Raw genomic sequence first — 12,664 nt, forward strand, 5'->3', positions numbered from 1 at the left:
AAAGAGAGAGAGAGAGATGAGAGAGTGAGAGAAATAGAGAGCAAGAGAGAGAGATAAGAGAGAGAGAGTGAGAGAAAGAGAGGGCAAGAGAGAGAGATAGAAATGAGAGAAAAAGAGAGAGAGAGAGCAGGAGAGCATGACAGCTGACAGAGCGACGTGTACTTCATGTTTGGGTTTTGACACGTACATGCCATTGTTAGGCAGATTATGCATCCCCTACATGCAAAAGCTCTATATTAAACGCCACTAAACCTGTCAAGGGGAGCTATTTTTAAGGCAATTCCGTCTGTGGTTGCACACCTCTCTGCTGTTCCTCTCCTTAACTCCGAGGGCTTGTTTATCTGCAGTATAAACATCACCCAGGGGGAATTTATGCATTTTTGGAATACCTGAATCTAACCCAGGTGAAGACTCCCTGGCTAAAGAAATACTCAAGATTACAACACCCGCCCCCCCCCACCCCCCACCACCACACACACACACACACGCACAAAAGTAGCGTTCACCCTTGCAAATGCATTTGGTCTCAGGGTTCATATCAAATAGCCATAACAGTATAGTCTATAAACATGCAGCTATACTCAGTGCTGCTATCAATACGATCTCACAGAAGTACAGATTTTGCGAGACACAGGGTGCATTATTCAATATTTGCAGCTGCAGATACACAGGATGTTATATGTGAAAGCTGTGAAATCTGACGACAGTTTAACAAGAGACACAGTTCAACACACGAGATACGATTCCTCAGTAAAAACTCTAAAGGCCACATCTATACCTTAATTCAACTTTTACATTTAGATGCTTTTGTCCAATGTGACTTGCAGTATTATGTAAATATACATTTGAATCAGCATCCTGGGTATCAAACCCAGGGCCGTGGTGTTATGAACATATAATATCATTACAGTTAACATTGCTATAGTGGTATATCGTTAGATATATAACACTGTCATAGATGTATTATTAGAAATACTGTATAACATTATAGATGTACTCTTGTAGTTAGGAGATGTTATAGCTGGTCATGGGTTTGGCCCAGCTTTATAGAAGCTCTGCTGCCCATCGCTGGGGTTCATGTCACCAGAGTGTGCAGTTTCTCTTCACGCAGACAGCGAAAAAAGGTCCACGTCCAAACATCCACATTCAGAGTAGCTATTTATTGAGTTCTGGAAAAACAGTTCTAAGAACCAGTCTGCCAGTGCAGCTGGAACGCTTTCTTCCACCACCACCACCACATTTGCATAATTTCATGCATTTTTTAAACCCTGGCATTGCATCTTTTAGCAGTGGTCACATTTAATTTGAGGACTTTGTAAAGCATGTAGCATTTGTTTTAATAAATTATTCCACTGCTACACAACTCACAAGCACAGGCACAAGCATTAAGGACATACTCCATCTCCACCACAGGAGTGATTAAACATCCACTGTGCACTTCCTGTTGTGTATTAAAAATTCAACACAACATGTGTACGCTTCCATTACCATAATTACTATTTCATAAAGAGCTGTAATTAATGGAAATGCCTCGACAGAAGACACCAGAACAGATGTGGCTGAGCTGAGGAATCTGCACCTGATCTGGGGCCAGCATCAGATGGGCTATGGGAGAAACTCATGTATTGTTATTAGCTGTTTATTATTGATCTATAATTAGTCATTTATCAGACACTTTTATCCAATGTGACAGTGCTGTATAGATACACTGAATCTGAAGACGGTCAGAATAGATTCCACCAGAAAAGATTCCAAAAAGAAGCAATGCTGGATCTAATAATTTAACAGATGCTTTTATTCAGTGCGACTTACAGTATTTGTCTGGTCGGTGATTAACCGGAAGTGACGTTGCATGATCACGTTGCAAGGCAACTTGATGAAAACAAACAGCTGTGAAAATCAGGGTTTGATATTTCCTTGTAGCAGTTCTACGCTAAATAATTAAATGAAAAGAAACTTTGCAAAAAAAAAAAAAAAATGACGACAACTTCACAATCGGTTGCCAGGTTTTGTCAAGGCACTGTCAAGTCAAGTCAAGGCATACAGTATGTCATTACACCGACCAGACGAATTGCACAGATATGTATTTTCAGCAGCACGTGTGCCCCCTGGGTCTTGAACCAATGCTCTTGGTGCTGTTAGCACCCTGCTCTACCACGCACAGGAACATCATAAACATGTATTCACTGAACAGATGAAGTCATCAGTACAGTTAGGTATTTCATCAGCCTTTGTGCTCCCTGGGAACCAAACTCATGACCCTGGTGTTGTTAGCACATTGCGCTACAAATTGCTCTACCAGTTGAGCCACGGGAACAGCAGCTTTGAGGAGAGAAGGTATAGAGCTGGAGTATAGAGCTCCAGCCCCCCGCCTGGTCCACCTGGGGCGGTTCCATATGTACCTGCCGTCAGGATCTAACAGACAGGGGCAGGAAGCTGAGGAGCACGGCGTCTCTAAGCTCTGCTCATATCAGGAGGCAAGCTGAGTTAATCCTCCTGTGGAAAATGGGGAAATGATTCCCACTGTCGAGCCAATTAAAATTAGCCAAAGACTGGATGCATCTCGCGCTAAATTAGCAGATTCGGCAGCCCAGCCGAGCACACCAAGAGTTTGGTTGGAGGGGGGTGGGGGGGTGGGGATGGGGGGCACACACTGAAGGAAAAAAAGAGAGACGAAAACGGAAAAAAAATGACAGATACCAGGGGCGAAAAATGATCAGAAATGTGGTAAGAGCCTGAGGCTAGCAAACTTCCCCTGGCCTGCTAGTCAGGCTCTCCTCTCATCTCCTCCTTCCTCTCTCTTCCTCTCATCAGACACATTTCTCCTCTCCTCTCCTCTTCTCTCCTCTCCCTTCCCCTCATCAGACATACTTCTCCTCCTCTCCTCCCTCTCTCCTCTCCCTTACCCTCATCAGACACACTTCTCCTCTCCTCCTCTCCCTTCCCCAGCCTCTACTTTGCATCGAGCCCATTTGAATGAAGGTAATGACCTTTCCCATGCAATACGCCCCTCTGCCTAACATGGCCTATGTGAGAGGCACACTCATAAAAGACGAGGGGTGGGGGGGGAGCGGGGGGCAATCGCAGCGTCTGCGGTCAGGCATCCCGCCAGCACCGACCACGAACCCCCCCACCCCAAACACACACACACACAAACACACACACACACACACACACACACACACACACACATCCCCTCAACTCCTGCCTGCGCAAGTGCACCTTATTCATAACCTACATATCCATGGCTATTAAGGCCTGGGCTCCTGCCAAGCCAAGCTCCTGAAGCGTGCCAGAATCTAATGCCCTTTTTGATATGTGGTCTGGGAGGCACTGAAGGGGGCCGCGCCGGGTCCACTAAACTCCTATCACTCACTCACGGGGAACCATCCAGCCGCTGCTCGCTCTGCCCGGTACCCCTCCGGCCCGCAGCGTTCCTCAGCCAATCACACGGACAGACGCCAGTGAGAACGACCACCGCGTGTCACATTCATGAGCATTAAACATGCAAAGAGACAAAGGAAAACATTAGAAAAACAGGGGAAGCGAAAGAAAGAGGAATGGTGGTGGTGATGGTGGTGGGGGAAAGAAAGAAAGAAAGAGGAAGAAAGGATGGAGTTGTGGGGGGGGGGGGTCTGTGTGTATGAAATGGAAAGGGACCCAAGCTCTGATTGAAGCTCTGATAACTCATTTCTGGCCTAGATGGAGTTCTCAGTTAGGGTTTGTCATTTTTCCTGTCAAGCGAAATGGGCAAAATGTTCCGTGCCACTTTTGATGGAGCTGTCCAAATGAACTCACGGCCATTTTTTTCCCCGGCCTGCCGAATGATTCGGTCTCTGGTGGCACTGAATTTCTCTTTCCCTGTCTTTCGGAGGGTGTGCTGGAGTGCTTTCCAGTCTTGTTCCTGATGTCGGGGGCTACACGTCCTTACAGGTCACGTTCCTCATTAGAAACTGGCTGCGGATCACGGTGGACTTCACTGTTTGTGCTGACCAAGCCCCAGCACATCACCCACCCCCATCCCATCCTATCTGATGACTGAATCAGTGTTATTGAGATAGAGATCTCCCTCTCTGGGCCTCAGACCAGCCCTCCATCCACTGCCAGTTCACGCAGATCTGATCATCACAGATGGCGAGTGAATCTGGTCTAACAAGCGACGACACCAAACACAGCAGCAATATGTTTGACAGTAATGTAAATGTACTTAAAGCAATGTTTGCATAAATGAATGCATAATCTATTGGGGTGTACATAATTTAAGTGTGTCAGGAATGGAGATACAGGCCCACAAATAAACAGAAATGGACTCGGTACACATCCAGAGACAATAACGAGCTGGAGGACAAATCTAGTCCCAATGAAAGGATTAATCCACATGGTTAGTTTTCTTTCATAATCTGCCTCCTAGCACCTAGTGCCCATTGGCAAAGCAGCCCATGACAGGGACACTATTAGAACTGCACTCTGTGAGCTATCTGGAATGGTGTGTGTCCCAAGATAATGTGTATGCATTTTTAATCGTTCTCTCATAAATCTGTTTAAGAAATCCACAGCGAGATAACAAAGACAGAGAGCGACTGTGAGCCCGACGTTAATAGGTGTGAAATTTCCACAGCGAGTCAAAAGTACACTTTATTGGTGCAAACTTCCCAAACGATACACATTTGATTTTAATTCCGCTGGCTGTCATGCTGGATTGCCTTGCTTGTCACTTAATGGGGTGTTAAAGTGAGGTCGTAATTGCATTTGTAAATACACAACACTGCTTTCTATGACAGCTCTTTTTTCCCTCTGAATTCACCATTTTAATTTTTTTTTTCCCTGCAGACTTTATTTTTAGAGCTCATCTCCTTTGTTCTGATCCTTGGCATCTGTGTTAGACTAAGCCCAATAAGAGAAGGCTCAGTGTGTGTGTGTGTGTGTGTGTGTGTGTGTGTGTGTGTGTGTTGTGCTGTTGCCTTCTCCCAATGCAAAGGGATTAGACCAAAGCTAACTTTGAGTTTGACACGATTGAATTAAAAATGATTAAACTCAGCTCCCAGCTCCTTGATTAACTTATTCTGTTGCTAAAAGAAGAACAGCACAGGCATGAAATAATGAGTTGATTGGTGTGCAAGGTTTTTTTTTTTTTTTTTTGATGAGGTGATGAAATGATTCATTTCCCACTGAGGGTTGTGCTTCTTCAGAGCAAGGATGTAATTTCCTGAAACTTTTTTTATATTGAATATTAAAGATGCTAAAGATGCGTGATTACACCTAAAGTTAGCATTCTGAGCTCAGACGACTCGAAGTCTTTGCAGCTTTGCAGCAACTGTCACTGATCATGGGCAATCATGAATACATTTAAATTAATCTCATTCTCTCCCCATGGGGATCCCACCACCCTTCTCCAACAACTCCAAATTATATCACAAACAAATAGCCTATACATTAGCGAGCTATGCATCCTTCAATAAATTCATATAACTGCCTTCAAGTCTTCACGTTTGAGCGATTCTGTTATTGTTGCCCCATCAGTTGACATTTCTTTTCATTTTGTGTGTGTGTGTGTGAATGTGTCAGAAGCCATTACCCATCAGCTGTGCTCACGGCCGACACGTCACAGCACCTTCTCTCTCTCCGTCTCTGTGTTGTCAGATCCAGGCGTCGGGCGGAGACGGGAGCGGTTGACCTCGCGTGACACCTTTATTTAGTCATTCACGGCGAGGAGATTACATCGCGTCGGCCGCCACTTTTCACACTCTGTATGCTAATGATGCCTTCAGTTTAGCGGTGGGGACAGAATGGCGGCGGGAAACAACAGCACTGCTGGACTGGCTGCATGTGTGGGTCGGCCTCTATTCTGTGCGGAGAGGGTGAGAGAAGGGGGGGGGGGGGGGGTGTTTACCGGGGACCTGTTTTAAAGGCAGTGCCAGACTAAGTTGGCATCTCTTCTGGACAGAGGAGAGAGTCAAAGAGAAGAGAGGGTAAGATGAGAGATCTCTATGAGATGAGATGAGAGGAGAGAAGTGAGGAGAAGAAAAGGGTGTTATTGGGAACCTGGCCTGCTTAGCATATCAAATGGGGCATCCTGTGGCCAACCCGGCTCTGTGGCTGACTGGGAGCAATTAGGGGCAATTAGCTCGCCTCACAGAGCGCCGCGACTTAGGAGAGGATTCATTTCTCAACCATCGATAACAAACAGGGGCCACTCCGTAGTCACCAGAGCAAAAAGGAAAGAAAGATAAAAAAAAAATTGTGGGGAAGAATGGATAGCTTGGTTGGTAGTGGTGGTGGTAGGGGCTCTAGCTCATCTCCATTTTGTCTCATTCCATGACCCCCCCCCCCCCCCCCCCGCCGTTCGCCAAAACTCTCCACCTCCCTCCCTGAACGGACTCGGGGGACAATTCCTTATTCAGAGCGAAATCTTTCAAGGTTGAATAAAAGAAATGGCGGTGGGTCCCTGAGAGAGAGATGGGAAGGGAAGGGAAGTGATGATCACTTTCACCTTCAACTCCTCTTTGATGTGGCGGAGTCAATTTTTAATCAGACGCCATCAGGCGCCCGTCTTCATTTCTCCTCACAAAGTCCCATTACCCCGCCACTTTCTGCAAGGAGCCGATAAGGACAATGCTCTCCTCCAGCCTCCACAGAGCCCCACATATGATGAGTCCCTCTGGAGAAGGCTTGATAAAACAGGGATGGAGAGACAGACAGACAGAAAGAGAGGAAGGGAGAGAGAGGGACAGAGAGAGAGACAGAGAGGGAGAGAGAGAGAGAGAGAAAGGTCACCTTTCCTCTGAGGTTAACCCCTTCTCCCCTTTCCTACCCCAGACACTGAGCTGCTGAACTGGGGACGGAACTTCTTCAGTGAGGAGGGATGAGGATAGAAGGACACACACACACACACACACACACACACACACGGACATGAAGAGACTATCTTGCTCTTCCTCTCACACCGACACATGCAAAAACACACTCATGCCCATACACATGCACACTCAGACATAAAGACAATCTTGCTCTCGCTCTCTCTCACACACACACAGACACCGACACCGACACACACACACACTCACACAGAGGATAAATCTATTGCAGACAGCCTTCACTTCCTTATGCTAGCATTGGAGTCGTTTGTTATTATCTGATGCTAACCTATAACCTATTGACAAGGCCTAAAATGTTTAAGTGCGCGCATGTCTGACATTCAACAATGACAACACAAGGAAGGAAATGTGTGTGTGTTGATCTCATAAGAAGTGCACCCATCCCCCGTGCAGTGTGTTTGGCTCTCTGTGCTCTCGCCGCAGAAAGTGGTTGTGTGTGTGTGTGTGTGTGTGTGTGTGTGTGTGTGTGCGTGTTGGTGAGGTATCCCCCCCGCTGTCCCCCCCTCCCACCCCAGACCTGGAGAACGCAGCTGGGTTCTTCGCTATGCGCTCTCTCTCTCTCTCTGCAGTAATCAAGCCCAGCGCTCTTCCAGTCAGTCAGTCAGTCAGTCAGTCAGTCAGTCCGTCCTGCCCTTCTTGCACGATTCTTAAAATGAGCCCCTTCCGTGACCCCGCGCTCCGAAGAGGGTCACGTTAAAATACCGCGGCGGTGCAGTAAGCAATCAGGAACGAGACCACCCTGGCCCAGACATCCCGCCATCCCTTCAGTCCTCATTTACAGTCCAATCAGGTGCACATGTTCCTCGTATATCTGCCTCCCCCCCTTCCCTTCCCTCTCCCCCTCTTCCCATCTTAAAAAGCCAATTTAAGAAGTGTACCGATGGATTATGAAAAATGCAATGCTGGGGCCCCTGGACTGGGTAATGCCCGTAATGTTCCTTTAAAAAGGACGGGATGGTTATTAACATTCATTTTCATTTCCTGGCAATTTAACATGAGACATTATGTATTCAAATAACGAGGAATATCTGCAACGCGGCTTATTGCCTCCAGTCCTCTGCTATAATATTTAAATGCACGCCCCATGAAAAGCCATTTACATTTTCTTTCTCGTAAGGCCCCTTGGAAACGGTTAAAGCAGCGCGGGGCTCCATGCTAGGACAATCATCTTTTGAGAGTCTTTTGAACAATAATCATTTAACAAAGACCAATTACAGTTTTGATAAAAGTTTATAGGGCTGGAAAAGTGCTGGTCTTTGTGAGGGAGCAGATGGAGGACCAGGGTGGCACCGTGGAGACAAGAGGCTGAAGCAGGAGACGGCTGAAGTAGGAGACGAGAGGCTGAATCAGGAGACGGCTGCTCTTCAGTGAAAAATAAATAAATAAATAAATAAAAGAACAGTGGTGAGTTGGAGCAAAACTAGGTTGGGTTCTCTCAAACAAGGATGATCACAAACACACACTCTCGCACGCAAGCACACACACGCAGATGATGCAATAAGCACTTTCTCTTCACCACTGGCTATAAAACAGGGTCATAATTACCTGGGTGAAATGGATTATTAGACTTTGGGGAATTACAGGCCAGGGTGGTATTAGCGGTGTCCATGTGTCTTGTCTGAATCTCATTGGAAGTTGTCTGTGCTCCAGGTGATGTAGCAAACATGAACCACACTGTAAACGCCCTGCTCTTCATACGTGTGGCTCCAACATTAAACAGTCCCCCTCCACACCCCCCACGAGTTATTTTCATTTCAGCGCCGAAAAAAATAATGCGCCAAAATCGCTATGGTAATTGCCAACATCCCTTTTCCTATGTTCCCTACACAGCTCACGTGCAAAAACAACAATAATGAAAGAAAATAAAAGAGGGTAATTTTGGCAGCAACGAAAATAAGGGAATTGCAATATTTTCAGAGTGCTATTATTTGCGGGAGACCACACGCATATGAAAAACCACACGTTCATTAAGTCAAATTACAGCAGGAAGCTGAGCATGAGAGAAGTCCCAGTCCTGGTTTCTCTTTGTATGAAAAGTGCTAGCTGTGTCCAAAATTAGAGCCTGCATTGGGGAGGACGGTGGGGTGGCGGCGGCGGCGGTGGTGGTGAGCTGAAATAATCCCTCTGCACAGCTAAAATGAGTTAAAAACACATCAGAAGGCAGCTTAACCTCTGAAAACTGGCTTTTCAACAACAACAAATGATCATTCCCCTCATTGTTTCCAAGAGACGCTTTCTTAGCAGTGCTTTTGGCTTGAGCTGCAAATCTTAAAAAAAGGCTGTGGCTTCATTTTTAATGACTATGCTATGGATGTGTGAAGAGCTCTGTGTGTGTGTGTGTATGTGTGTGTGTGTGTGTGTGTGTGTGTGTGTGGCTTGCGTGTGTGTCTAGGCATTCAAAAAGAAGTATTTTTTAACTGTGACAGTGCAAATGACTAATACCACCAACAAGGCCTGCGATTCCCTCATTAAAATGTATAATCCTTGGGTTTCTCTTTGTCAAAAGAGGCGAAAAGAGAAGAGAAAAAGTCAGCTGCTTAATGTTGTTGCTCTCCATATTGTGGATAAGAGGCTAACGGCACGCTTTGGGTGCAGCATGTGCTAACAGCCCCTCATTAAGACAGTGAAAAGAGTCTCCCTTTCCCCAGCCGAGAGGCTGCTCAAAGAGCAGGGCTCAAAGGTCCCCTTGTTTAGCCAACACAGCCTCCAGAGCCTTCTCAAAGATCCCTTGGCTGCCGTCAGGGGTGGCTGTTTTGTGCGTGTGTGGGATTGTGCGCGGGAGTGTTTGTATATGTGTATTTCTGTGTGTACATATGTGTATGGGTTTGTGGGTATGTGTGTATTCATGGGTGTTTGTGAGTGGATATGTGTGTATGGATATGTGTGAACATATGTATATGTTTTGTATACAGGTGTTTGTGAGCATGAGTGTATGTCTGAGTGTGATTGTATGCCTGTGTGTGTGTGTGTGTGTGTGTGTGTGTGTGTGTATGCCTGTGTGTGTGTGTGTGTGAGAGAGAGAAGGGGAGGTGCAGCAGGAGATCATTGAAAGATCAAATGGCATGCAAGGAGGAGCAATCAGTTGTTTTTCATGGTGCTGAGAAACTCATTATGTGAGCGGCGCGCCATGTTTGATTATTTATGTTTTGCTTGATTTCTAAATAACATCTCCACGGCGATGGGGCTGATTTGTTTATTAATCCACACTCTGCCACAAAAAGAAAGGTACAGAGGGTGGAGATCAACCTACTCTTCCATAAACAGTCCAGAAACACACACACACAGAGACAAATATACAAACCAAATAAAGCCCATGAAATTCCATCACAATTGGAATTACCTTTTTTGGTCCAAACAGGTAAGAAAAGGAGAAAAACAACATAAATAAGAAATAATAAAAGCTGCTCTGTATTTTCATGAGACTTTTGAAAAATGATTGTACGGTCAGTCATCAGCCACCACCATCAGAGGCTTTCATTAGCGGCGGGGGGAAGCAGCACTTTAAGTGAAGATTGAGAAATGGGCGCGAGCGAGCGCGCGTGGGGACGGGACACGACGCGACGATACAAATGGACGTGAAATAACAATGTGTTATTATCAGCATGCTGGACTGGACTGGCGTGGCAGAGTGGCTCCGTGATTCATCTCCTCTCTTATTTATGAGAGGAATCAGCAGGCGCGGACGAGAGCTCGTTTCCGTGTGAAATATGGACCCTCGGGCCGCGCCTGCACACACTGCAGGAACACACACCTAACTGACCACTAACGACTGATGAATTAAAAGTGCCTCGGTGTGTGTGTGTGTGTGTGTGTGTGTGTGTGTGTGTTACTGTGTGAGACTGAAACATCACCACGCACAGCAGCACATAAAGCACACACACATAAATATACATACACGCACGAGGTAATGAGAAACTATGATGTGACATTGAACTGTATTGCATCAAATGACATTGAAATGTATTGCCTCCACACACACACACGCACACGAACACGCGTACACACACACACACACACACACACACACACACACACACACACACACACACACACGCACACTCTTTAGGAGCTGTCTCTATACCATTCCCACAGTCCGCTCTGAGTGTGTGTGGAGTAAGTGAGTGTGGTGGTGCTGGGTCTCTCAGTGTTGCTGCAGCCCGCCCCCCCCTCTGGCCACAGGTGGAGCTGAGGGTCCCCTCAGGTCAGGTCCTGACCTCTGCGGAGGCAGCAGGTCAACCCCAGGAGTGAGTGCAAGGTGAGGAGGAGGTAAGCTGTGGCACGGGGGAGGGGTCACAGGTCACTGGCAGGTCGTGACCTTTGTGGAGATCTGGCCCTGCCCCAGGGTGAAATGTGGAGCCAGGTCGTGATCAGGTTCTGATTGGGTCTGGTCTCGGAGGGTCGGGCCGGTCGGAACAGAGCGGATCAGCGGTTTCCCTGTCAGGAGAGTCCAGGGATCCTCCAGCCTCTGGGCCGAGCGGGAACGCCACAGCCGGGCTCCCCCTGGGTCCCGCCGCCCCTCCACCTCCAGATCGGCGGGGCAGCAGAGGGTGGATGAAGAGGGGAGGTGGAGGGCGTTGTGAGAGAGGCTGCGCTGGTGGTTCTGGAGGCTGGGCGGAGGGGGGTGGGGATGGCGGTTTGTGTCTGTGTCTGTTCCGGTTCCCTTCAGCAGCTGGAGCTCCATCTGTTTCCGTCGCCCGCGCTCCCGTACAAGCTGTGTGTGCTGCTCGTCCCGCTCCGCACTCAGGGTACACAGCTGCAGGAGGGGGGAACACACAGTTACAACACTTTTACATTCATTAAGATTCATTAAGTGTCTGTGTGTCTCTCTCTGTGTGTGTGTGTGTGTGTGTGTGTGTGTGTGTGTGTGTGTGTGTGTGTGCCCCCAAGCGGTCTTGAAGAGAGAGATGGAGACAGCAATCGAGAGCACATAGAGAAGGAGCGAGAGAGGAAGAGACATGGTGAAAGAGAGAAAGCGAGAGAGATAGAGGGAGAGAGAGAGAGAGAGAGAGAGAGAGGGGGAGAGAGAGAGAGACGCAGAGAGAGAGAGAGAGAGGGAGAGAGGGAGTGAGTGAGTGTGTGAGAGATACACAAAAAGAGGAAGTGAGTGGGACAGTGTGAGACAGACGGATGAAAACAGTGACAGTCTGACTAGAGAGGAAGAGGAAGAAGGAGGGAAGACGAGACAAAAAATGAGGCATGTGAATGGCAGAAGGGGAATGACACACACACTTCCCTCGGACACACACTCCAGCCGTGGGCAGAGCAGGCCTGAGCAGATGCTGTTCCACGCACACACCCACTCTCAGCGCTAATGAAGGTTGCAATTGGTGTTTTCTCGCCTCATCGCTTTACTGATCAACTCCTGACAGCCCGCGGGCCTAACACGCACCCACACACACATACACCCACACACACACACACACACACATGCGCACACACACACCAACACACATACACACGCACGCACCCACACATACACACGAACGCACCCACACATACACACACACACACACACACACACATACACACGTACGCGCACACACACACACACACACACTCACACATACACACACACACACATACGCATGCGTACACACACACACATACACACGCTTACACACACGCACTCACACACACGTGCCTCACATATGCATACAAGGAAACCCATACACAAACACAGACCTCACACACGCATACATTCATGCACACACACACACACACAAACACCATTCAAGACACACTGGGATAAACAGGTTTGGCATTTAGGAGGCATTAATCGACAGCCATTA

General features: G+C 47.5%; 1 protein-coding gene across 4 annotated transcripts in view; it reads right to left on the reverse strand.

Annotated features, from left to right (window-relative positions):
• Positions 1–10,054: 10,054 nt before the first annotated feature.
• The window catches only part of LOC105890081 (trichohyalin-like), a 125,515-nt gene continuing 122,905 nt past the window's right edge, over positions 10,055–12,664 (reverse strand). For all 4 annotated transcript variants that reach the window (XM_031583512.1, XM_031583513.1, XM_031583514.1 and 1 more), the window contains one exon: positions 10,055–11,628. In XM_031583512.1, coding sequence (XP_031439372.1) covers positions 11,173–11,628 — 456 coding nt within the window. In that variant the 3' untranslated portion in view covers positions 10,055–11,172. The remainder of the gene's footprint in view (positions 11,629–12,664) is intronic.

Source organism: Clupea harengus, chromosome 17 (assembly GCF_900700415.2).
Source record: "Clupea harengus chromosome 17, Ch_v2.0.2, whole genome shotgun sequence".
Lineage (NCBI taxonomy): Eukaryota > Metazoa > Chordata > Actinopteri > Clupeiformes > Clupeidae > Clupea > Clupea harengus.